This window comes from Miniopterus natalensis, chromosome 3 (assembly GCF_054644295.1).
Source record: "Miniopterus natalensis isolate mMinNat1 chromosome 3, mMinNat1.hap1, whole genome shotgun sequence".
In the NCBI taxonomy this organism is placed as follows: domain Eukaryota; kingdom Metazoa; phylum Chordata; class Mammalia; order Chiroptera; family Miniopteridae; genus Miniopterus; species Miniopterus natalensis.
In genome coordinates, this window is record NC_142083.1 from 81,483,916 (window position 1) to 81,506,297 (window position 22,382).

At 48.9% G+C, this 22,382-nt stretch overlaps 1 protein-coding gene across 6 annotated transcripts in view; it reads left to right on the forward strand.

Annotated features, from left to right (window-relative positions):
- The first annotated feature begins 3,592 nt into the window (after positions 1 to 3,592).
- Positions 3,593 to 22,382, forward strand: part of SYT17 (synaptotagmin 17) — a 65,736-nt gene continuing 46,946 nt past the window's right edge. For 2 of the 6 annotated variants that reach the window (XM_016196263.2, XM_016196267.2), the window contains exons 1-5: positions 3,822 to 4,164; positions 7,811 to 7,828; positions 8,487 to 8,635; positions 14,604 to 14,752; positions 16,158 to 16,777. In XM_016196263.2, the coding sequence (XP_016051749.1) occupies positions 4,150 to 4,164; positions 7,811 to 7,828; positions 8,487 to 8,635; positions 14,604 to 14,752; positions 16,158 to 16,777 (951 nt within the window). In that variant the 5' untranslated portion in view covers positions 3,822 to 4,149. Of the gene's footprint in view, positions 3,659 to 3,821; positions 4,165 to 7,435; positions 7,669 to 7,805; positions 7,829 to 8,486; positions 8,636 to 14,603; positions 14,753 to 16,157; positions 16,778 to 22,382 lie in introns of those variants that run through there. The other 4 variants (XM_016196268.2, XM_087815636.1, XM_016196264.2 and 1 more) reach the window with 4 other exon arrangements.

Consider the following 22,382-nt stretch of genomic DNA (forward strand, 5'->3'; position numbering starts at 1 on the left):
GAGTCCGAGTCCTCAGCGCTTGGGCCAGAGGTAGGCACATGACCCAAGTAGGACCAATTAGAGTTTTTCCTTAAGATTTCATAGAAAGTCTCTCTTCCTTTTAGAGCATCAGCTGTTAAAATATAACACAAGTGGCCATTTTTCTGCCATGTGAAGCAAACTTACTCTAGATGGGAAAAAATCCAACATTCAGAGAGAAGCTATAAAAAGGTGAGATGTGGGGAGAGAAAGCATGGGTCCTCATGACCTCAACAGCATCCCTAAATCCAGCCATGCCTTTAGGACTCCCAGTTAATGAGCCTGGAAGTTCTTTGCTCAAGCTGGATTGAATTGGGTTTCTTTCAGGAAACCTAGATAATATATACCTGAGATTCAAAGTATCCAAACACAAAACCCCAACTCCTCTCCCAGCAAACTGCTTTCCTCTAGCTTCCCCTGCTTTCCACGACCTCATCACTGCTCATTCAGTTAGGGCATCATTCGCTGCCATGACCTTAGTTCAGAGGCGCATCACTTCTTACCTGGATTGTGGCAATGGCCTTGTGCCTCCAGGCTTGTCTACTCCATGCCCACAAACAGACCCTCTGCCCCAGCCAAAATCTTTCTTTCTGAGCCCCATCCTTCCTGCTCTTGTATGGGGTCATCTACCAGGCTGCCTGACATCGGGCCCCTCCTACCTGTTAAACTTCGCCTGGCACCACCCTCTCCTGGCTCCAGCAGGGGAACTACTTGCATTTCCCACACTCACTTCTAAGCAAACACTCAGGCTACTTTCAGGAGTTCTCAATCCTTTCTGTGCCAAGGACCCCTTGCCAATCTGTTGAAGCCTATAGACCCTATCTCAAAATAATGTTTTGTTTTATTTTAATTTTGGAGTAGAATACATAAGATTATAATGAAATTATAATTATATTGATATCTAGTTATCAAAATATTCAAACTAATTTATATGGTAATGTGTGTACTCCTTCATTAATGCATTAAATAGAAAGAGCTTGTGATGGACCTAACAACTATTATAATTTTCAAGCAGTGAAGAGTGTAAAAGAAATTTCAAGTTATTTGCAATAACTGTAATGTGATATGAATATATATGATTTCTGCTGGTGACAAAGTCCCAGGTAAGTACTAATGTTGCTGCCTGCATTCATAATGAAAGGCAATACCGAACTTCAGATAGAGGTTAGTGACAATGGAGATGTAACTTTTTTCTTTTCTAAGTTCATGGACTCTCCAGAATCCTATCCATGGACACCGCCACCCCTCCCCAGTCAAGCACCACTGGACTCTAGAGTGATCTCCCCATCTTTTGTTCTTTGGGACTCAGCTTAATGTCATCCCCTCTAGAAAGCCTTCTCTGACCCTAAATACAGTAGGCTTGGTGCCCTCTTCTGTACCCCCACAGCCCCCTGGGCTCCCTTTATTATACCACAGGCCCCGCACAATTCCGCACATTCATCAGTCTCCTGGGTTGGGGCTTCTCCTCTGAGACCTGTGAAGGTGCCAGCTGCCTCGTCCAAACAGGCACAGCCTTGGTCTAAGTGCAGGTTACACCTCAAAGCCAGACTGCAGACCCTGAAATCTGGTCTTAGAGTCACAACAGACACTCCTGATAAGTGGCTTAGGACTAACTTGTCATTTATTCGTTCATCTGGGGCAGATGGTGCGGCCACAAAGAGCTGGGCCTTTAGACCTAAACAGATCTGCACTTTCATCCTGTTCCAGTCACTTTCTCTGTTTACCTTGGGCTGCTCACTTCCTCTCAGAGCTTTGGCTTCCTCACCTGTAAAACGGATGAGACTATAATAGTGCCCACCTTGTAGGGCTCTGGTGAGGATTTAACAAGAATGCCTGAGTAGTGCTCAGCCCTCAGTCCTAATAATGACTCGAGTCATTACCATCCATTTACTCTTTCAACAAGCATTTATTAAGCACCTATTGCATGCCAGGTGCTTACATTCTCAAAAGCATCTGATACTCCCAGAGGTAGGTTCTATGATCCCCATGTTAAATAGCCTCCTCCACTGGAGGAGGGGTGCTTGGCATTCTCAGACAGTTTTAAGTCTTCAGGGACTAAGGTCCCAAACTAACCCTAAAGATTTCATCTCCCCTCTGCCCCCCAAGATACTGAACTGTGAGGCTGCCAGGTGCAGTGACTAAGGGGAAGGTTCTGGCTCAGGCTGCCTTTGAACCCCAACTGCTCGATGCTGCATAGCCCCTGGGCAAGTGACTTCACCTCTTTATGCCTTTTTTTTTCACCTAAGGAGTGGGATAGTAAGAGTGCTCACCTCAAGGTTATCAGAGAATTAAAAGATAGAATTTGTGCAAAAGGTTTAAAACAGTCTTTCAGACACGCAATCTCAAAAACGTTAGCTATATTCTTCATGGGAACACCTGAAAAATTCCTCCACCTCTGGCAAGTCCCCTCAAGGAGCACCCATCCCACAGGCACCCTTCCTCTGTGAAGCCCACTGCCCACAATCAATCACCCCTTTCCATCAGTTCTGAAGAAACACTGTGGATAAATACCAGAAACTGAATGCCAGTGCCACCAGCAGCCAGGTGCCATGCCTCGGCTTTCCCTCTCTGCACCTCAGTTTCCTCAGTTGTAAGTTGGGGGTAATTGCAGCACCTCCCGCATAAAGTTGAGAGAAGTCAAGTCAACAGCAACAACAAAAACATTGAATGAGTGGCTGCTCTGTCAGGGACTGTGCTAGGTAAGAGTGAGCAAAACGGACGACATGAAACAACGCTGTGACCTGTTGAGCACAGTGCCCGCTGAGCTATAAGCGCTTAACATGTGTTACACGCCATGCGCTCCAAATGAGAGAGTATATCACACTCCAAATGTATATGTATGCTAGGTTTTTATGCAAAATATATAAACATGTGTAGCACATCTTTCAATATTTCCATATACATTTCCTCATTTATTCCCACAAAACAGTCCTGGAGGATAGGCAGGGCAGAGATTTTATGCCAGTTTTTACCCATGAAAATACAGAGGCCCTGGGAGGTTAAAAGGTTGGTATGATAAACTGGAAAAAAGGTTGATATGGGGACTGGCAACTGGAGATGGCTGGGCATTTAAAAAGAGAACCGGCGGAGGGCAATGTTCCGCCTCAAATCCCTCGGTGGAGAGCCAGCCCCAGCTCTGTGGCCTGGGGGTGGGAGGATCGGCCTGGAGGAGGCTTCCAGGCCCAGGGCGCGCGGATCCCGCCGGGAAGCTGCGGGATGGACACACCCCGGGGCGCACGTTAGGTGGCGCGGCGCTTCGACGGGCAGAAGCGCTCAAGACTCCGGGCACGACGCTGGGTGGCGCTGCCGCGCCGCCCCGCGCCGAACCTGTTGCGCCAAGGGCACAACTCGGGCCAGTTTAGGGTAAAGGGGCGCTCCGCTCTCCCCGCGAGCCCCTGCGTCCCGGCCACATCTCCCCTGGGGCGTCCCACGCCCCACCTTAACCCGAGGCTCCCATTCATGTGGCCTCTGCGTCCCTCACTGCAACCGTGCTAGGCGCGTCCGGCGGGGCGGGAATAAAGTTTTTCCAAGCTGGTCTCCGAGAGGGCTGAATTGGGGAGGACCCTCCCGGCGGCAGGCTCCATGGCGGGCTGGACTGTGCCCCCTCGGTTTCGCGGCCATCCCAGGGGCTGTGCTCTCGGTAGGTGCCAGCCGCGGCGCCGACCGATGGGCTGACCCGCGCGCCGCCCTCTCCCACCCGCTTCCCAGCCCCGTCCCCTCCCCCGCCTCTCGCGCGCACGGGCCCCGGCGTCTCCGGCCCCGCCTGCGCCAGGGTCGCTGCAGTCCCCGGCTGCCCCCGGCTCCCTCCTCGGGCGCCCCGGCCTCCATCCAGCCCGGGAAGCGCCTCGGGGGGAGCGCGGGACAGCGGGGGAGGCCGAGGCGGGGATCCTGGGCACCTCGTCCCCCAACCTGGAGGGGGCCAGACTCCGAGAGCCGACACGCAGGGAAAGGCAAGGACGGGGCGGCCGGCGGAGGGGCGGGCGCCGCTCATCAGCCACGCCGGTCACGTCTGGGGCCACCGGCCGCCTTTTCTTCCTTTCCCCCTTTGCTTTCTCCCCCCTCTGCCGCTGGCGGGGGCAAAGTGGCCGTAGCGGCGCCATGCCCGGGCCGGAGTGAGTCTCGCCGGCGAAAATGGCGTACATCCAGGTAGGGCTGAGGCTGGGGGGCCAGGTCCGCGGTTGGGGGAGGGGAGGAGCGTACCCCCTTAGGCCGTGAGTGCGTGCCAGGGAGGGCATGCGGCTGCGCTCCCACAAACTTGCCTAGGGAAAAGAGGGTGCCCGAGCGCAGCAACCTGTGCGCCCCAGGAGGAGAGGCTGGAGACCCCCCCCACACCCCCCCCGAATAAAGGGCCCCCTGCAGACTCTGCACGCGCGGCTTCGCCTTTTGGGGAGGGAATGGGGGTGAGGCAGACTTTTCTCCCCCCTTCCCCCTCCCCCCTCCCCTTCCCTTTGCACCCCACCCCTCGGGAGGGGCCCGGGCGAACGCGGCCCGGGGCGCCCCAGCCACCCGGCCCGCCAGCTGCGGTTGCCTTGGTGACAGCTCGAGCTAATTGGCAGGCGGAGCGAGCCTGAGGCAGCTGTTCCGGCCAAGTGGGACAAGGACGTTGCCTCTCCCGGGCACTGGGTGCTGAGGGGTGGGGGCCACGCCAGAGGTGTGCTGGTGGTGGTGTTGGTGCTGCTGATGGTGCTGGTGGTGGGGGGGGGGGCGTCGATTGTTTAGGCCATTGTCTTGGGGTTGGAAGTTGTGCACCCCCATCATTTTGGGGAAACTCCCCCAAGAATCCTCGGACTGAAATAATTTCCACGCATGATTTTTTTGGGGGGTGGGGTTGGGCTGCTTGCCTAAGAGACCTTTCTCCTTCATACAAGGCTGGAAGCGGTGACAGGTCAGTGCCAAGGTCATGCAGTCAGACCCTTTGAGCTGCTTGCTTCTGGGACTGACTCCTCTGAGCCGCCCAGAGAAGCCTACAGGCTTCCACATCCAGGGTGCATCTGGTCTCACTACTCATCTCCTGGGCCACGGTTTGGGGGGCTGCTGGTCCCCTAGTTTCCTTCTGACTCACACATCCCCTCATCTTGTCCTCAGACTTTTCAGTGGGCCAGGAACTCTGCTCTGTCACCTGGCTATCCTCCTCATCACTCTCCTGGCTTAGATTAGCTCCATTGGCTTCCCTTTCATGGAATCCCTAGGTCATCCTTTCAAGTTCATTGAAGGTCACATTTACCCTCACTGTGTGCTGGGTATTGTTAGGGGGACTATTCAGTAGTCACTCTGCTATCTGTGGGCACTGGGGGCACAGCTGTGAAAACAGCATGGCCCCTGCCTCTCAGAATGCAAATCTGTTGAGACACTAAGAACATTTGAACAGGCTTCTACAGTTCTTAATGACCACCTTCAGCACAGAGAAATTAAGTGACTTGTCCAAAGCCACACAGCTGCTTAAGGGGTCTTGGTGAGATCTAAAAGGGGGATGGTGGGGATCAGTGGAGTATTTGTTAAGCATCCAGTATGAGGATGACCTGGTGATGTTGGCTTAACTTCTAAAACAAGTTGTTAAACTTCTTCTGTAAAGGGCTAGATAGTAAATACTTTTTTCTTTGAGGGCTGCAATGTCTGTGTCTCAACTATTCTACTCTGACTATGGTGCTGAACAGCTATAGACAATAGTAAATGAATGGGCGTGGCTGTGTTCCAATAAAACTTTATTTGTGGGCACTGAATTTGAATTTCATATACTTTGCATGAGTCAAGAAGTATTAATCTTCTTTTGACTTTTTTTAAAACATTCAAAAGTTTACAAACCTTTCTCAGCAGAAGTGCCGAACAAGAACAGGCTGCAGGCTGGATTTCTCAGCCCTGATGTAAAATGTCTCAGTTGGCTTTCATCCGGTTTCTTTCTGGCTTGAGTCAGTTTTCCCACATTGGGTGAAACACATGAACCCAGTGGACGCAGTGTGAGGAAAGGCTCGCAAAGCGTGCCTGGTATCATCTTCCCTTTCCTCTTTCTTGGCTTCTCCTTGCTCCCTGGCATTTTTCTTGCACCTTGGTCTTGAGAAGGCTGGATGGTTGTTCCTTAGCAGGGACCTTGAAGTGGCCTTATCTCTGCTCATCATGGTTTCATAAATGGTTCTCTGATCACCACATACTGAGGAAACGTTTCCCTAAATGAAGATAATGGGCATGGATTGTGAAAAAGCATCACTTTATTCTTGCACTTTATTGGAAGCATTTTAGAGCACTTGCTCTTGTAAGCCCCACGAGGAGGTAGCCTTTTGCTACTTTGCTCACCAGCATAGTCCCTGGTACCTGGTAGGTTCCAGCTAGTCTTGACAAACCACCGTGTTCTCATACGCCACAGAAAAGGGGGGGATATTTTGCATCTGGGAACACAAGCATTTTCACAGTGTCCTAGCTTAGTCTTTACACTAAAGAAAAGAGGTAACTGAGCCTCAGAGTGGCCCCTTGACTTGCCTGGCACATGATTGGTTAGTGGAGAGGCCAGGACTAGACTTCTCTACTCAGCTCTTTGCATGGCCCCAGCAGCAGGTCTTGTTCTGGTTTGATTTTGCTTTTGGAAGAGTTTATGATTCATACCCAAGACTTTGTTTTCCAGGCTGCAGCCATATCCTTATCACTGCAAGGATTCTGAACTTTTCACGAGCTATGAACCACCTGTACTGTTATTTACTTAATATTTTTTCTATAAATGGACTGGCACTCATTTTACTTTAAAAACTCGTATGAAGGGGAAACTTTATGTCAGTACCATAATAGAAAACCAGGGTCACTGGCTATATACAGAAGGCAATTGGAAGAAAGAAACACAATGAAAATAATGCCATATGCTTAGATTCTAGCTGGAAAGAGCTCTCTGCAAGGCTCTGAGCTGAGGGTCTTCTCTCTGTTTAAAAAAGAAAGAGCAGGGGAAATTTGCATGTATCAGAAAGATGTTAACATAGAACGGTACCAAGTTGAGTATTTCTCCTCATTGGAAGAGATTTGAAAAAGAATAATTTTCTTCTCTTGGTTCAAATTTCTGAGTTCGAGTTTTGCCTTAGCTCACCTCTGGGACATGTCCCAGGCTAGGATGTGGGACTCCTTCTAACCTACCTAGTTTACTTAACCCATTTGGAAAGCCATCAAGACTTTTCCCTGGAAGAGGGGAAGGAGCCTGTCTCTTGGGAACCTGTGAGAAGAAGATGGGGGTGGGGGTGGGGGGGCAAAGAAAGGAGGCAGCCCATCCCCCCTCCAAGGACCAGATTATGGCTTCCTTTTAGGCTCCCTCTGTTTGTGGGTGGTCATATGAAGCTCCCCACCATCGCCATTGGAGCAGAATTGGGAGGTAGGGCCTCTAGGAGGGTGGGGGAGCCAAGTCACATCCACTCGGTGCCTGCCTGCATGTTAGCTAATCGTGTCTTTTTGGGTTGGCTTCATGGCTATTTCTGTATAGGAAGGTTTGCTCTTCTGAAGTGTGGCTGCATTGGATAGCATGACTATCTATCCACCCGCTCTGATTCATAACAGCATACGGTGCAAATCAAACCGAAATGCTAAAGTTTCCCATTTATTCGGTGTTGGTTAGCCAGGAGGCTACCAGCCGCCCTGAAGATAGCAACACCTTGTTAGGAAGTCAGCTCCCTTCCCAGGATGGTAAGTGGAAAGATCCAGGGCTTTTTTTTCTTTTTTCTTTTTTGAGTTGCTAGAATATTGCTAAACTGGTCTTGTCTCTCTCTTTTTTGTCACCCCCACCTGCTCCACCCCGTGGCTTCGTCTTGGATCTCTAAAAGGGCAGTTGGAACCTTTAAATGAGGTGGGTTAATTCAATGATTCGTTTGGTCTGGCTTCTGATCAAGAAATGCTTGCTTTTGGTTTTGGAGTCTTATGCGAGGCTGTGGGGACTATTGAATATTAAATAGTAGCCGGATGTTGATAAGGGCACAGTTTCGATGCCTTTCTGTGGCAGGGAGATCCCAGGGAAAAGACAGTAGATGACAAGATAGGTTTCCCTCCCCACCCCCTGCTTATTCCGTTTGATTATCTCTGTTCACTTTCATGTCACTGAGATGGTCTTTTTTTTAAAAAACTATTTTGCTTTGCTTTCAAGAAGACAGACTAATATTCATTGTGTTTCGGGAACATTTTGTATAGCCCTCACCATGTTGGGTATGCCGCCCACATGTCAAGAAAGACATTCCCATAAACTACAAAGGAAACTACCTGCAAATGTTTTGCTCGCTATTAATGGCTCAGGCGAGTTGGTGTTTGCCATCTTCGAGCCTGCAGTTGGTAAATAGAAACGGGAAACATTTTGTTCCAAGTGTCGACAGCGGAGACAGACCTCCTGAATGTCGTTATTTCTCACCAGGGATGGGCTGCTTGTAATTCGGGTGTTTTTCCTCTCCCTCCTCTCCACCCTTCCCGTGTCCCCTCTTTCCCCCTCCCCCATCCTTCTCCCCCAATGGCCTCAGGGTTTTCTTTCTAGAATCTCCGATCTGCTGCTGTGCAGATGGACTTGCCGGCACTGCTGTCAGAAGTGCTATGAGTCCAGCTGTTGCCAGTCGAGTGAGGATGAAGTTGAAATTCTGGGGCCTTTTCCTGCCCAGACTCCTCCCTGGCTGTAAGTAACACTGCTCTGAACTTCCTTGAACGCAATCCCAGGACCTTTTTTCCCCCTCAGTTTCAGAGAGGGGATCTGGGCTGCGGGAAGGAGGATTTGGGGTATGAAAGCCATTGACCTCTTTGCTGCTGATGGGGACATGCTCTGTGCCTCTCATTTTGTCTGGCAAGCTCGGGAGACCAGCTGGTGGTGGGACTTTTGTTCATCTAGTTTCACTTCCTCTGAGATGTGAACTGTGTAATGCCAAACATGTGGGTACTTTTAATCAGGTTGAGTATCAGTCCAAGCGGAAAAAGAGATTTGTGAGCATCTGTAGTCTTCAAGGGATGTCCAGATTCTAAAGGTGTCCATCCAAGTCACTATGACAGATTGGACTAGCACCTGACCCAGTGCTTGGCACATAACAGATGCTGAGTAAATGCTTGTTGCCTGACTGGATGGACTGAACAAACAAGTGCATCTTAGCTGATCGGACCAAGAGCTTCAGAAATAGGGAAGCCGAAAAGCACCTCCAGGCTCCATCCTGTCCTCCAACGCTGTTTATGTTCTCTCTGGCATCTTTCATTTTATTTCCAATTTGTTCTCCTCCCGCGCCTGCATACAACATCTCCATCTGCCAGTCGCTCAGATATTTTGGGAACGCAGTTTTGAAGCTTTTCAGCCACATGTCTGGTCCACCTCTCTGTGGCTGGGAGAGGAACATGGCCAGAGAGCCTGGGTTGAGTCTAGAGGGTCTGGAAGCATCGAGCGCAACTTCTCATGATGCACAGGGGAGGCCCAGAGAGGAGAGAGACAGTGCATGGGCCTGCAGCCGGAGCCTTACTGGGGACCCAGGACTGTCTCAGCCAAATCCTTGGGCTGAGATTCCAGAAGCCTCTGGTGCCCTATCTTTACCTCCATATCCCAGGGTCATGCTTCAGTCCTTTCTCTTGTTTTCTCTTCTTAGAGACAAATATCTAATATATCCATAACAAAATGGTTCTGTGTCAGGCTCTGTGAGTTGATATCATATTTCTTTTGCTTTTTTCTAGTTCTGTGACCTTGAGCAAGTTGCTTGATCTTTCGGTGCCTTGATTTTCCCATCTGTAAAATGGGGATGATAGAAATAATAGTCTTTATCTCATAGGGTGGTTGTGGCGATTGCATGAATTAATATATGGAAAAGAGCTTAAGAATGCTAGACACCGGGTTGGCAATCCTAGATGAGGGTCTTTTTACCCTGTTTTTGTCTTGGTTTCCTGATCCATAAAATGGGGACAGTGATAGGACTTATCTTATAGGGCTGTTATTAAGAGTAATGAGATATGCACGTACCATGCTTATTACAGTAGTAAGTATTCATTTCTGTCATTATTAAGTATTGATAGGGATTCTTTAAATTTATGTAAAGGCAATGTTAAGGCACTCTTCCATTATTCATAGGTTGTAGCCTGAGTCCTGCAGGTGTGTGTAGAGTTAAAATGTTTGGTGAAATCAACTCATTAATCAAGAGCTCAGCCCCATTTTCCAGTGTCCTAAGGGACAGAGTTTGGCTTATCCCATTTGGTGTCTTTTATTTAAGGAATGTCAGCTCTGTGAGGGCAGAGTTTTTATCTGTCTTACTCCAAAAAACAGTTGTTGGCCAACTGAGTAATCAGAAACTGAATCCCGAAAATGCCAGTCATCCAATTGAAAAGTTCATCTCAGTTTCTTTGGTAGTTATTTCTTGAGTACGCCCTGCAGGCACGGTGGGGTACACAGGCTTGAGAGGCCTGTTACTGTGCTCAGGGGATTTAAAATCTAGTATAGGAGCCCTAGCCGGGTGGCTCAGTTGGTTGGAGCATCATCCCGTACACCAAAAAGATTGCGGGTTCGATTTCTGGTCAGGGCACATACCTAGGTTTTGGGTTCGATCCCCGGTTGGGGTGTGTACGGGAGGCAACTGATCAATATCTCTCTCTCTCCCCCTCTCTCCCTCTCCCTCTCTTGCTTCCTCTTGGGCGAAGATTAAAAACAAAACAAAACAAAATCTAGTATAGGAGATAAGGCGAGTACATAAGTCCAGTCACCCCCTAGAGTTGTGCATTCACACCCTGCACACCCATATGACAGCCCTGCATTGAATTTTTATTGGAAAAATCCAGGGATAATGGCTTCAGGCATAGCTGGATCCAGAGGCTTAAATGATGTCATTGGTGTGCATGTGCGTGTTTTCTCTTTTTCTTTGTTTCTTTTGTTTTGGCCTCTCCTTAAGCTTGCTTTCATCTTTGCCTCATTATTAACTGCAGCAAAAACACCAGGAAAGGCTCTCATTGCCCTGGCTTGGTGTAAGTGTGCCAGTCACCTGATCCAGTCACTTTTCCTTGGAGGAAATGGTGCTAGGATTATGCCTAGGTTGCCTGACCATCCTGGAACCAGGGAAAGGGTCATTCCCACCTGAAACACATGTACTAAGCTAGTACAACAGGGGTTGGCACACTTTTCTTGTAAAGGGCCAGATAGTAAATATTTCAGTCTCATGGGCTTAGTCTCTGTTACTAGTCAATTCTATTATTGCAGTGCAGAAGCAACCATGGTCAATACATTAATGAATGGGTGTGGCTGTGTTCCAGTAACACTTCATTTACAAAATCAGGCTGTGGATTTGCCCTATAGTTTGCTGACCTTTGTAATAGACTGTTGTGGGTGCTGGAACTGGATCCAGGGCAGACAAACACGACAAATGGATACCACATCTCTAAAGAGTTTTGGGGATCGTAGAAAATGTGCCGGCATGCTCAGATTGTGTAGGGTCTTGAATGCCAGATTAAGGAATTTGGATTTTCTTTTGAACCAGTGGAGACCCTGATGGACATTGAAAATCACAGTCAGGTTTCTCTTTGCCCCCAGATACCCAGATGGAGTGTTACAGATGCATGGCCACTGAGTTGGATGATAGTTGCACTTTGACCAGGCTGCTGACCCTTTGTGCAAGCAGAGGACTCTTTCTGAGGGCAAGGGGTGGGACCCTGTGGGGAGACAGTTCTTTTGGTTTTGCCACAAGCAGAGAAGTAGGCTGGAAACTTCCCCGCAGAGCCAACATACCACACAACCTCAGGAGGTGCCATTCACTGGGTGGTTATTGTGAAATGGGACCACCTAGAGTTGTGCAGTCACTCTACAGCCTAAACAGCTATACATGACCTTCATCCTCCCCAGGATGAGCCAGGTCTTCCTTGAATCCTGGGTATCACTTAGTGTGTTTTTGTCATGCAAGACAGTGCAAAACGTTAAGAGAAATCTGTAAAGGGAAGCGGGCTAAATCATTCATAAAGCGAGTTTACAGCTTGTGCTTTCCCCAGCTTTATTTACCAAGTGGGCAGTTCATGTTATCAAACAGGCAGGGAGTAGAAATGTCGAGTGCACATGCTTTGCATTGCTGCTCCTGCTGTGACATTTGAGCCTAGAACCACAGGGGTGGCAGATGAGCTGGCCCTTTGTGTGGGGGACATACCATTAATTGTCACATGTACCTCTGTCACATGGATCCCCAGCTTTTCTTGGCTGGGCTGGCCTCAGGAACACAGTATAGTCCAGCTGGCTGCTTTTGGGGCAGTGCGAGAAAGCCCCTCATTGAAGAGGGAATTAGAGTCAGGTTATCTGTCCAACAAGCATGTGTTTAGTACGTACTGTGTACAAAGCTCTACAGGCCTTGCAGAGGATGCCCAGCTCAGAAGTGTGGAGCTGTGATCTGGAGTCTGGTGTTGCTTGACTCAGTTGGTGTTCTGTCATTTAACAGTGGTGCCAATTAATTACCCATTCCTCTCTCCACCCTACCCCAGGGCTTCCTTTTCCCCACCTGTAAAGGGAGCAGGGTTATTAATAACAACTAACTCCCATATTGTTTTAAGGGTGAAGTGAGATGGTTCATACAGAGCATTTAGCCCAGTGCCCAGCACATAGTAGGCACTCAGCACCTGGGACCTTTGATCATAGCAGGTACATATCTCACCACTTAGAAGTGTACCCTGGTTTAGGAGGGGTGACAAGAGATGCACTCAGACCATTGTGACACAAGATAAATGGGATAAGAACCGCAGGAAGGGTGTGTTCATTCATTCACTGAGAAAATAAATGTGGGACACCCCAGATGTGCCTGGCACAAAGACAAGGTCTGCAGATACTTGTCGCTGTCCATATGGAGCTGCCACTTGGTGTCAGATGCAGAAGAAAAGCAAGCAAGCCACAACTAAAGATGAGTTACGTGCAGTATCAAAAAGGGACAGGGTGGGGCCTTTCTGAGGAGATGCTATTGAAGCTGAGACCTGAATGATGATAGGGAACCAAACAGGTGATGGGGACTGGAAGAGCATTCCGGGCAGAGGGAACAGCTTGGCTCTGTGTGTTGGAGGCAGGGCAGGGAGGCCTGGTGGTTGCAGAGGAGTCGGGGTGGCTCAGGCATACACTAGCACTGAGTCTGAGAGGACTCAGTAAAGGCTCCGGGGGTCGATGGCGTTTAAGCTGATCCTTGAAGGGTGGATGGGACTTCACAGGTGGAGGTGACTGCCACAGGGGTGTGACAGCCGGGAAAGTGGCTGTGCAAGTGGAGGTTCCCCAGTGGCACCTTCCTTGGAAGATGCTACAGATTTCATTTAAGGGAAAGCAAGAAGAATGATTGGTACAATGTGATCTCATTTTTGTGACCTCCCCTACTTTCTACCCCCAGCATTTCATCTGCTATGTTCACCTTCTAGAGACTGGGAGCAGGAGGCAGACAAGGACTGTGCGTTTCTCCCCAACCCCTTATAACACCGCCGGTCTTGTCCTCACTGTGACCCTTATATCACTTTGGCAGAACATCAGATCCATCTCATTTCATGCACAGGATGCATTGGAAGACCTCAGAGAATTCGAAACTTGCATTTTTCAGGACTAGTTTCCCTGCAGGCTTAAATGTCAAGCTGGGGGGATGCAGCCTCAGAACGTATCAATCCACAGCGGTGATAGCTTGGGGCATGTTATTAGCGGCATCCATCTCACAGCCACTTTGCCAGCTTTGGTCCCCTCCTTTTCCCTCCCCCCGGCATCCTAACCTAGTAGCCTTATGAATATTGGGGGGAATCTTAAAGCCAGCCCTGTTGCAGTGATAGTAGCTGAAATGTGTTGAGCATGTACCTATGACATACCAAGCACTGTTTTAAGCACTTTATATGTGTGAACTCATTCAGTGTTCACAGCAACCATGCAAGATGGGCACTATTACTATTCCTATTTTACAGATGAGGATATGGAGGCACAGAGAGAGGAAAGGAGTTGCCCAGCATTACCCAGCCAGGGTTCAAACCGAGAGGTTGTGCTCTTTAATTACTACTCTGTATCTCTCCACCCTCCGACCCAGGACTTTTCATTTATTCATTGGGAGCACATTGAATTGTGCCTGCTGCTAATTCACAGCTGCTGCTTTACATCGAACTATTGCTCTTCAGTCATTGATTCTCAGGGCCATTTTGTAGCTGTAGCCCTGCCACTCAAAGAACCCTTAAGTGATGTCGTTATGGAATATTTTTAAAAGATGTTAAATTATAGACACAGTGACTGTTGAAATAACAGGGCATTTCTCACCAAGAGCCACTTGCAAAAGTTGGGATGCACAAAAACAGCCACATGGTTCCTTCCAGACTGAAGATTGACAGGTCTCCTCTTGACTCGTCAAAGTGGCACCCCCTCCCTCCTGTGGCCATATCCTGAATAAGTTTCTGTATCCCTCCCTGCAGCCCAGCTTTGACTGATTGTTCTAAATTGGGAAATATTCATTCATATCATTTCACATTTTGTGCAAAAAGCAAGACATTGAGGACTTAGGGCTCCCATACCATTTCAGATTTGCATTATCCCAAGTTGGGTAAACTGAGCAGGAGAGCTATTTCCTCATGGGTCTGTTCTTCAAGGGATGGAGATGCCAGTCCCTGGGGATTCTTTGACAACCATCGAGACCTCTTCCCTCCCATAGGATGGCCAGCAGGAGCAGTGACAAGGATGGGGACTCTGTCCACACGGCCAGCGACGTCCCGCTGACCCCACGTACCAACTCGCCAGATCGAAGATGCTCGTCCTCGGACACATCTAAGTCTACGTACAGCCTGACCCGGAGGATTTCAAGTAAGCATCTCTACTCAAGCGTCTTGTGCTGCTCCTCCGCCCTTCAGAGTCCATGAACTAAAATCCCACTAGCTGGGCCCCAGGACAGAGGAAAAGAGCTGGCTTTCCCAGACACTCAGCAGCACCCCCAAGGAAAGATGTGAAGACCAAGGTTGTCCCTGGGGAGGGGACAGAGTGGGAAGGCAGTCAGGAGACAGGATGACGGAGAGAGAATGACAATGTGACAGAAGTGCATTGCACCTGATTTCTGCTGAGTTCAGTCAGAAGCGATCATTTTGACTGATTTTTGTTTTGACTGATCACTTTTCATTGAATTGGCTCAGTTGATTGACATTGTCAGTACATATCATTTCAGACCCCAAAAGGCGAGTGTTACCATGTTATCCAGCAGGACTTGCAAATTCTAGTGACTCCAGAGTCCAGGTGGGTTGTGTCAGGGAGTGAGTACAGAGGGTTGGATAGAGATAAATATCACCCGAATGCAGTGACAAATGGGAGCAGACTCTCAGCCTCAAGAGGTGCTGGGGCAGGGTGGGGACTGTGGCCAATTAGGAAGCTAATGCCCCATTGAAAGGGACAGCTGCTACTCAACTGTAGCCATGTGGGATTGTGGGCCCAGTATTGCCTGATTTTTCTCAAGAGAAACTGACTATCTGGATTTTCATATGAAACTTTCTTACTTTTAAACCCAAACAAAATGTATTTATGGGTTGAATTTGGCCCACAGGCCCCCCAGTTTTTCCCCTCTGGTGTATACCATGTGTGTTTGATCAGATGGAATCATTTGGGTGGGGAAGAGGGGGGGGGTAAAGCCCGAAGACTCCCTGAATAGGATCCTTGAAGAAGTACAATAGGTACTTTGAGGTAAGTGCCGTTGTTAGCTCCTTTTCACAGATGGGGAAATCGAGTCCCAGAGAGTCTAAAAAATGTGCCCGGAGTCCCATGGCTCATTACTAGTGAGGCACAAGTAAGTAGCTGAGTTGGAATCTGACCCAAGCACTCCTGGCCCAGAGTCCACTCTGAAAGTGGAGGCAGGCTATTGGTCAAGTCTTACTAGTTGTGTGACCTTTGGCGAGTTACCTCAAGTTTCTTCATCTGTAAAATGGCTGGGGGGGGAGTGCTAGTCATTAGCTGATACTCTGCGAAGGTTAGATGACCTGATATATGCAGTGCATTTAGAACAGTGCCTGGCGCTTAGCTGGGTGATTGTGGTGATGAGCTGATGCTGCCACCCTGCTGCCTCTCAGAATAAATAAGGGGCCTTCAGGTGTGGAGAGCATGTGGCCAAGAGCGTCATGGAGCAGCATGGACAATGTGAGAAGCTGGGAAATGCTGCCCCTCTCACCAGGTGGCCCAGGTCCAGTCCCCTGTGTGGTGTTCATTGTTATTTCTGGCAACTGTTTAGGTCTCGAGTCCAGACGACCCAGCTCCCCGCTCATCGATATTAAACCCATTGAGTTTGGCGTCCTCAGCGCCAAGAAGGAGCCCATCCAGCCCTCGGTGCTCAGACGGACCTATACCCCAGACGACTATTTCAGAAAGTTCGAGCCCCGGCTGTACTCCCTCGACTCCAACAGCGACGATGTGGACTTTCTGACGGATGAGGAGATCTTGTCCAAGTACCAGCTGGGCATGCTGCACTTCAGCACCCAGTACGACCTGCTGCACAACCACCTGATGGTGCGGGTGATCGAGGCCCGGGACCTGCCCCCGCCCATCTCCCACGACGGCTCGCGCCAGGACATGGCGCACTCCAACCCCTACGTCAAGATCTGCCTCCTGCCAGACCAGAAGAACTCTAAGCAGACGGGGGTCAAGCGCAAGACCCAGAAGCCCGTGTTCGAGGAGCGCTACACCTTCGAGATCCCCTTCCTAGAAGCACAGAGGAGGACCCTGCTCCTCACCGTGGTGGATTTCGATAAGTTCTCACGCCACTGTGTCATTGGGAAGGTGTCCGTGCCTCTTTGCGAGGTCGACCTGGTGAAAGGCGGGCACTGGTGGAAGGCGCTGATTCCCAGTACCCAGGTAAGAGTGGGTTTGCGGTGTCTTCTTCCGGGAGCTTTTTATTTCTTTAAACGGGGATTTTTTAATTGATTTTTTTTTTTAAGAGAGAGAGAGGAAGGGGAAGAGAGAAACATCGATGTGAGAGAGAAACATCAATCGGTTGCTTCCCGTGGGCGCCCCAACTGGGGATGGGACCCACAGCCTAGGTATGTGCCCTGACCGGGAATCGAACCTGCAACCTTTTGGTGTACCAGCGCTCCAACCAACTGAACCACCCGACCAGGGCTTAAATGAGGAGTCTTACTTTATTATTTTAAAAAATTGCATTGTGATTGTAAAACTTGTTATTTTGAAATAATTTTCTACTTACAAGTTGCAAACACAGAACAGAGAGTTCCTGTGTAGCCTTCATCCAGCAACCCCCATCATAAATCTTATACAACCAGAGTACATTCATAGCACTGGGAAATTGATGTTGGCAACTAAACTACAGACCTTACTCAGCGTTTACCAGTTTTTACATGCACTGCTGTGTGTGTGTGTGTGTGTGTGTGTGTGTGTGTATATGTACTTCTATGAAATTGTATCACATATACAGATTCATGTAACCACTACCACCTGGGAGCTTTTCAGTCAGATGCTGGGTTATTTAATAGGGAGAATGATTATCCTGGGTATGAAGCTATCAGTCATTTTGACTTTCAGAAATTGATTTGGGAAAAATAAAATGAGGGCTGAAAAACGAGATGATGGATGTTTTCCAGGCAAATTGTGGGATTCCAGCTCAGGGACATGCAATTGTGTGCTTGAGAAGCTACCAGGTTCTGTCCCCAGTGGCTGTTAGAGTCCTTCCCTTGGGCATTCTATGGGCTGGAGGATGGTAGTGCACCCACTGTGGGTGCAGAATGTGGTGGGAGCCCAAAGGAAGGAAAAGCTCTAGCCAGTGGAGGCTTATCCAGCCCACCTGTGCTGCAGACAATAATCCTGTATAATGTAGGTAGGCGGGATATTTTGCATCAAACACACCAAGGTGCTTCTCAAAGCTGAGCTCCACTGGCCAGTGATTTAATGATCCAGCACCACATTTGGGGTACAGATTTTAAACATGAGGACTGGAGGGGCTGCCCCCCTGTCAGAGTGTAGGTGTCTGCACACATCTTCAAAGATAGGAGATTTGTCCATCTCTTAGTTTGGATTCCCCAAAAACAAGACCCTGAGGCAAGGGAAGTCATTGATTAGGGATGTGGCACTGGAGGAAACACCAGGAAGAAGTGGGAAAGTCACTTAAGGATGCATTTTGGGGATAGTAGCGCTGTGGGTGACTGGAGTTGAAACCCGCTGGGCAAACTGGGAGCCAGCATCAGACACACCTAAGAGTCTTTCCACATGAGGGGTGAAGGAGCTGAGGGTTTTATTTTTTTAAAGAGAAGTATAATTTTTTTTTTTACTTCTCACCTGAGGATATGTTTTATTAACTTTAGAAAGAGAGAGAGAGAAACAGAAACATCGATGTGAGAGAGAAACATTAATCAGTTGCCTCCTGTACATGCTCTGAGCAGGGACGGAACCCGCAACCTTTTGGTATATGGGACAACGTCTAATCAACTGAGCCACCTGGCCAGGGCAGGAGCTGGGATTTTTATGCACCAACTACTATCAGCCATTAGATGAAGACTGTTGGGGGACGGGGAGGTTTATTCCCTGGCATTTCTGTTGGATAAAGAGACCTTTGACATCCACAAATGCAGAAGAGCGCATTTGCTGGCGGCTAGACGCAGGCCCATGTGCACCACAGGGGTCATGGCCAAGAGATGGTAGGCAAGGTGTGGACCGTGTCTGCTATGATCCCAAATCCTTCCTGTCACGTGAACAGAATATAGTGGGTGCTTTCCATGTATCCTCCTCAGTATTTGATATCACTGGGTGTTCAACTGTCAAGAAAGTTACATTTGAAAGAGGGAGACCCACTCAACAAAATAATGTCTTTATGGCCAAGCTCCACTGTTCACTTCAGTGGAAGGTACTGGAGATGTGGAGAACCTGGACACACCTGCATCTTGCCTCATTTAGGTCTTGGCTGAAATACCACCTTTTCAGCAAAGCCCTCTGGGCACATCTGCCCTAGTTTGGCTCTCCTGAGTGCTGAGGCCAAGGCAGGGACCTGGGTGCAGGTTTATTTAGGAGGAGATCCCAGGAAGCAGGAGTGAGGGTGAGAAGGTAAGAGGAAGGAGGGAACGTCATTACTGGTGGTTCTTAAAGTCTCCATTCTGGCAACAGGGTGGGGTGGACTTTCAGTCTCCCCGCGGAGCGTGGACTCTGCCCTTGCACACTGGCCAGGGGGGCTCCCCAAAGCTCACAGAAGGGCTGGGACAGAAAAGAGAAAGGCCAGGTGTGCCGCTATCTGCCTGAGCTGAGGCCACGTCCAGCAGGATTACGGGAGCATCTGTAGCTGACACCAGAGGCCGTGTCCGCTGCATCACCCTGTTTATGTGGCTGCACCCACCTTGGGTACAGCTTTCGCCCTCCCCTGCTTTGTTTTCCCCATGGGCACTTATCATCCCATAGACCATACATTTAGGGTGTGTCTGCCGTGCTTGAGGGTAAACCCCACGAGGGCAGAGCTGTCTGCTTTGTTCCTTTCTCTATCCCCTGCACCTAGAGCTCGCCTGGCATGTGGTTGTGCTCAGTGCTGTTTGTTGGGTGAACGAAGGATGGAAGGAAGCAAGGGTTCCCCAGAATGAATTTTCCTTCCTTCTCCCTCCTTCCCTCTCTCACCCCTTCACGCCCCTCTGTCTCTTCCTTCCTTTCTTTCTCCCGCCTGCCTTTTCTTCCTTCTCGCACAAAGAAAGGCTCATGGGAACTCAGGGGGAAGCAGGGACTCCTGTTTCCCATCTCAAGTTTGCTCAGCAATTGTGCTCCTGGGTGGAAAGGCCAGTTGTCTGTGGCTGGGTTTCCTTGAAGCAGAGCTTGAGATAAGAATTTGGGTGGATTCGCTTCCCAGGGCTGCTGGGACAAAACACCACGGGGTAGGTAGCTTAAAACTCAGAACTTTATGTTCTCACAGCCTGGGAGCTAGAAGTGGAAGATCCAGGTGCCGGCAGGGCCGCGCTCCCGGGGAGACCTGCAGGAACCCTTCCTGCCTCTCTCTGGCTGCTGGTTGGCTTGAAGCTGCATCAGTCCCTTCTCTGCCTCTGTCATCACAGGTGTTCTGTGTGTCTGTGTCTTTTTTCATAAGGACACCAGTCATATTGGATTAGGGGCCCACCCTGCTCCACCATGACCTCATCTTAAAAATCACCTCTGCCATGACCCTGTTGCCAAATAAGGTCACATTCAGAGATACTGGGTGTTAAGGTGTCAATATATCTTTTGTGGGGGGAGTAGTGGGCACAGTTCAACCCAAAACAAGATGCAGGAGTAAACCCTGCAGGGGAGTGAAGTAGTCTAGGTAAAGAGTGGCATGGTGAGGGCATGGTGTCAAGTCAGGGCTAGCTTGATCTGACCTGTGCTGGGGAGGAGACTCGCGGCTGTGTTGCTCTTTCGTCAGACTAGGGAGTCAGTCTGGCTGTGAACCACGCTGGGTGGCCATGGGCTTACCTAAAGCTCCTGTACTATGACAGTGGTTCTAAACCAGGGACAGTTTTGCTTCTCAGGACATCTGTCATTGCTGGCAAGCATTTTGGGTTTGATGGATGGAGTTGCTACTGGCATCTGGTGGGTGGAGACCAGGGACGCTGCCACTCATCCTGCAATGTACAGGACAGCCCCACCGCACAGAATGATCCAACCAAAAATGTTCATAGTGCTGAGACAGGGTGAGGAAGCCTGCTGTGGAAGAATGGGGGAATGGAGGTTGGGGGACGGCAGGCAGTAGGATCTGCTGTGACGGGCAAGCTGAGAGCAGGGCTGGTCCCTGAAGGTGTGGAGGATTTTTCAGGGAGAGGCCGTTGTTAGGGGGAGTCAAGGATGGGAGGCGTGGGGAGCAGAAACCTGGGTAACTGCTTTGCTTTTCATTCCATATGTGGGAAAGGAGATAGTGGTTCTGAACGAAAATCCCCATCAGGCAAAACAGGCCCGTACTAGAGAAAGAAAACAGTCCCTCACGCTGTGGTTCAAGGCCATTGCTGATTGTTGTTGGAGGCCAGCGTCTGCCTTCACCAGCATGCCTGGTTGGTCGGTTGAATGGGAGGGGAAGAAGCAGTTGTGTGATGGGGTGGAAGCCAAAACTCTGCAGTTTCTTCTTTTCAGCCTTACTTCTTGGTGTATGGGGTCAGAGTACCTCTTAGGGCCTAGTTCTAATTCTCTGCCTTAGAGGACCCATGGTTGGGTGGCTGCTAGAGCCTGCATAGAGGTATCCTCTGGCTCACTGTAGAATGTCCCAGATGTCTGTGCCTTTGAACATTGTGTCTTTGATGTTGGCATTCAAGAAATTAGCAGCTAATGGAGCTACTGCATATTTTTTGTCTTGTTAATAAGGTTTGGTTAAAAGATAATGGAAATAAAGACATAAAAATAGGACGCGTGCTGAGTGACTGACAGTGTAAGGTTACAGGGTTGCTGAGGGAAATTTTACTCATCCAAGTGGGCTGGAGTGAATTGATGCTTTGGCCATTGGGAGGTGAAATCCATGTAGGCCAACTCTTTTTAAAAAAAAAATAATAATAATTGTGGTAAAATACACATAAAATTTACCACCTTACCAATTTTTAAGTGTACAGTTCAATGGTATTAAGTACATTCACATTGTTGTACAAACACCCCCACCATCCATCTCCAGAACTCTTTTCATCTTGCAAAATTGAAACCCATTCCCCCAGCCCCGGCAAACATGATTCTACCTTGTGTCTCTATGAATTTGACTCCTTAAGATACCTCATATAAATAGAATCATACAATACTTGTCTTTTTGTTACTAGCTTGTTTCACTTAGTATAATGTCCTCAAGGTTCATCCATATTGTAGCATGTGGCAGAATTGCCTTCCTTTTGAAGCTGAATGATATTCTGTTGTTTGTATAGACCACGTTTTGTTTCTCCATTCATTTACCCATTGACGGACACTTGGGTTGTTTCCACCTTTTGGTTATTATGAATAATGCTGCTGTGAACATGGGTGTATAGATATTTCTTCAGTCAACTCTTTTTGGAGCCAGAAAAATATCAAGGATGAAGGCAGCTCATTTTCGTTTTCTGTTGAGATCGTGGCTTTGGGAAGGAAGGGCAAGGGAGGTAGAGATATTAGATGCCCCGTGGACATGTGGGAACCTCACAGAGTGTTAGGAAGGACCAGAGTTCTTGTTCCAGCCCTTTCACCAATTCAGTTGTGACTGGGATCATGCAACCTTGTGGGCCCTGAAAGTCCCTCAAGTTAGGGACAATAATAAATACATTGTACACAATAAATGTATAATAAAAATATTGTACATGTAAACTATTGACTTATTGAGTCAATAAATATTTGTTAGGTGCTTATCCTTAGTAGCCTCAAGGGCCGGGGCTACTAATATAGCTGTACATTAGTGAGTGCCTTCTATGAGCCAAGCAATGTTCTAAACAGTGTACGTGTGCTAACTCATTTATCCTCACGAGGACCCGTTTACAAAGGGGGCAGCTGGACAGAGAGAAGT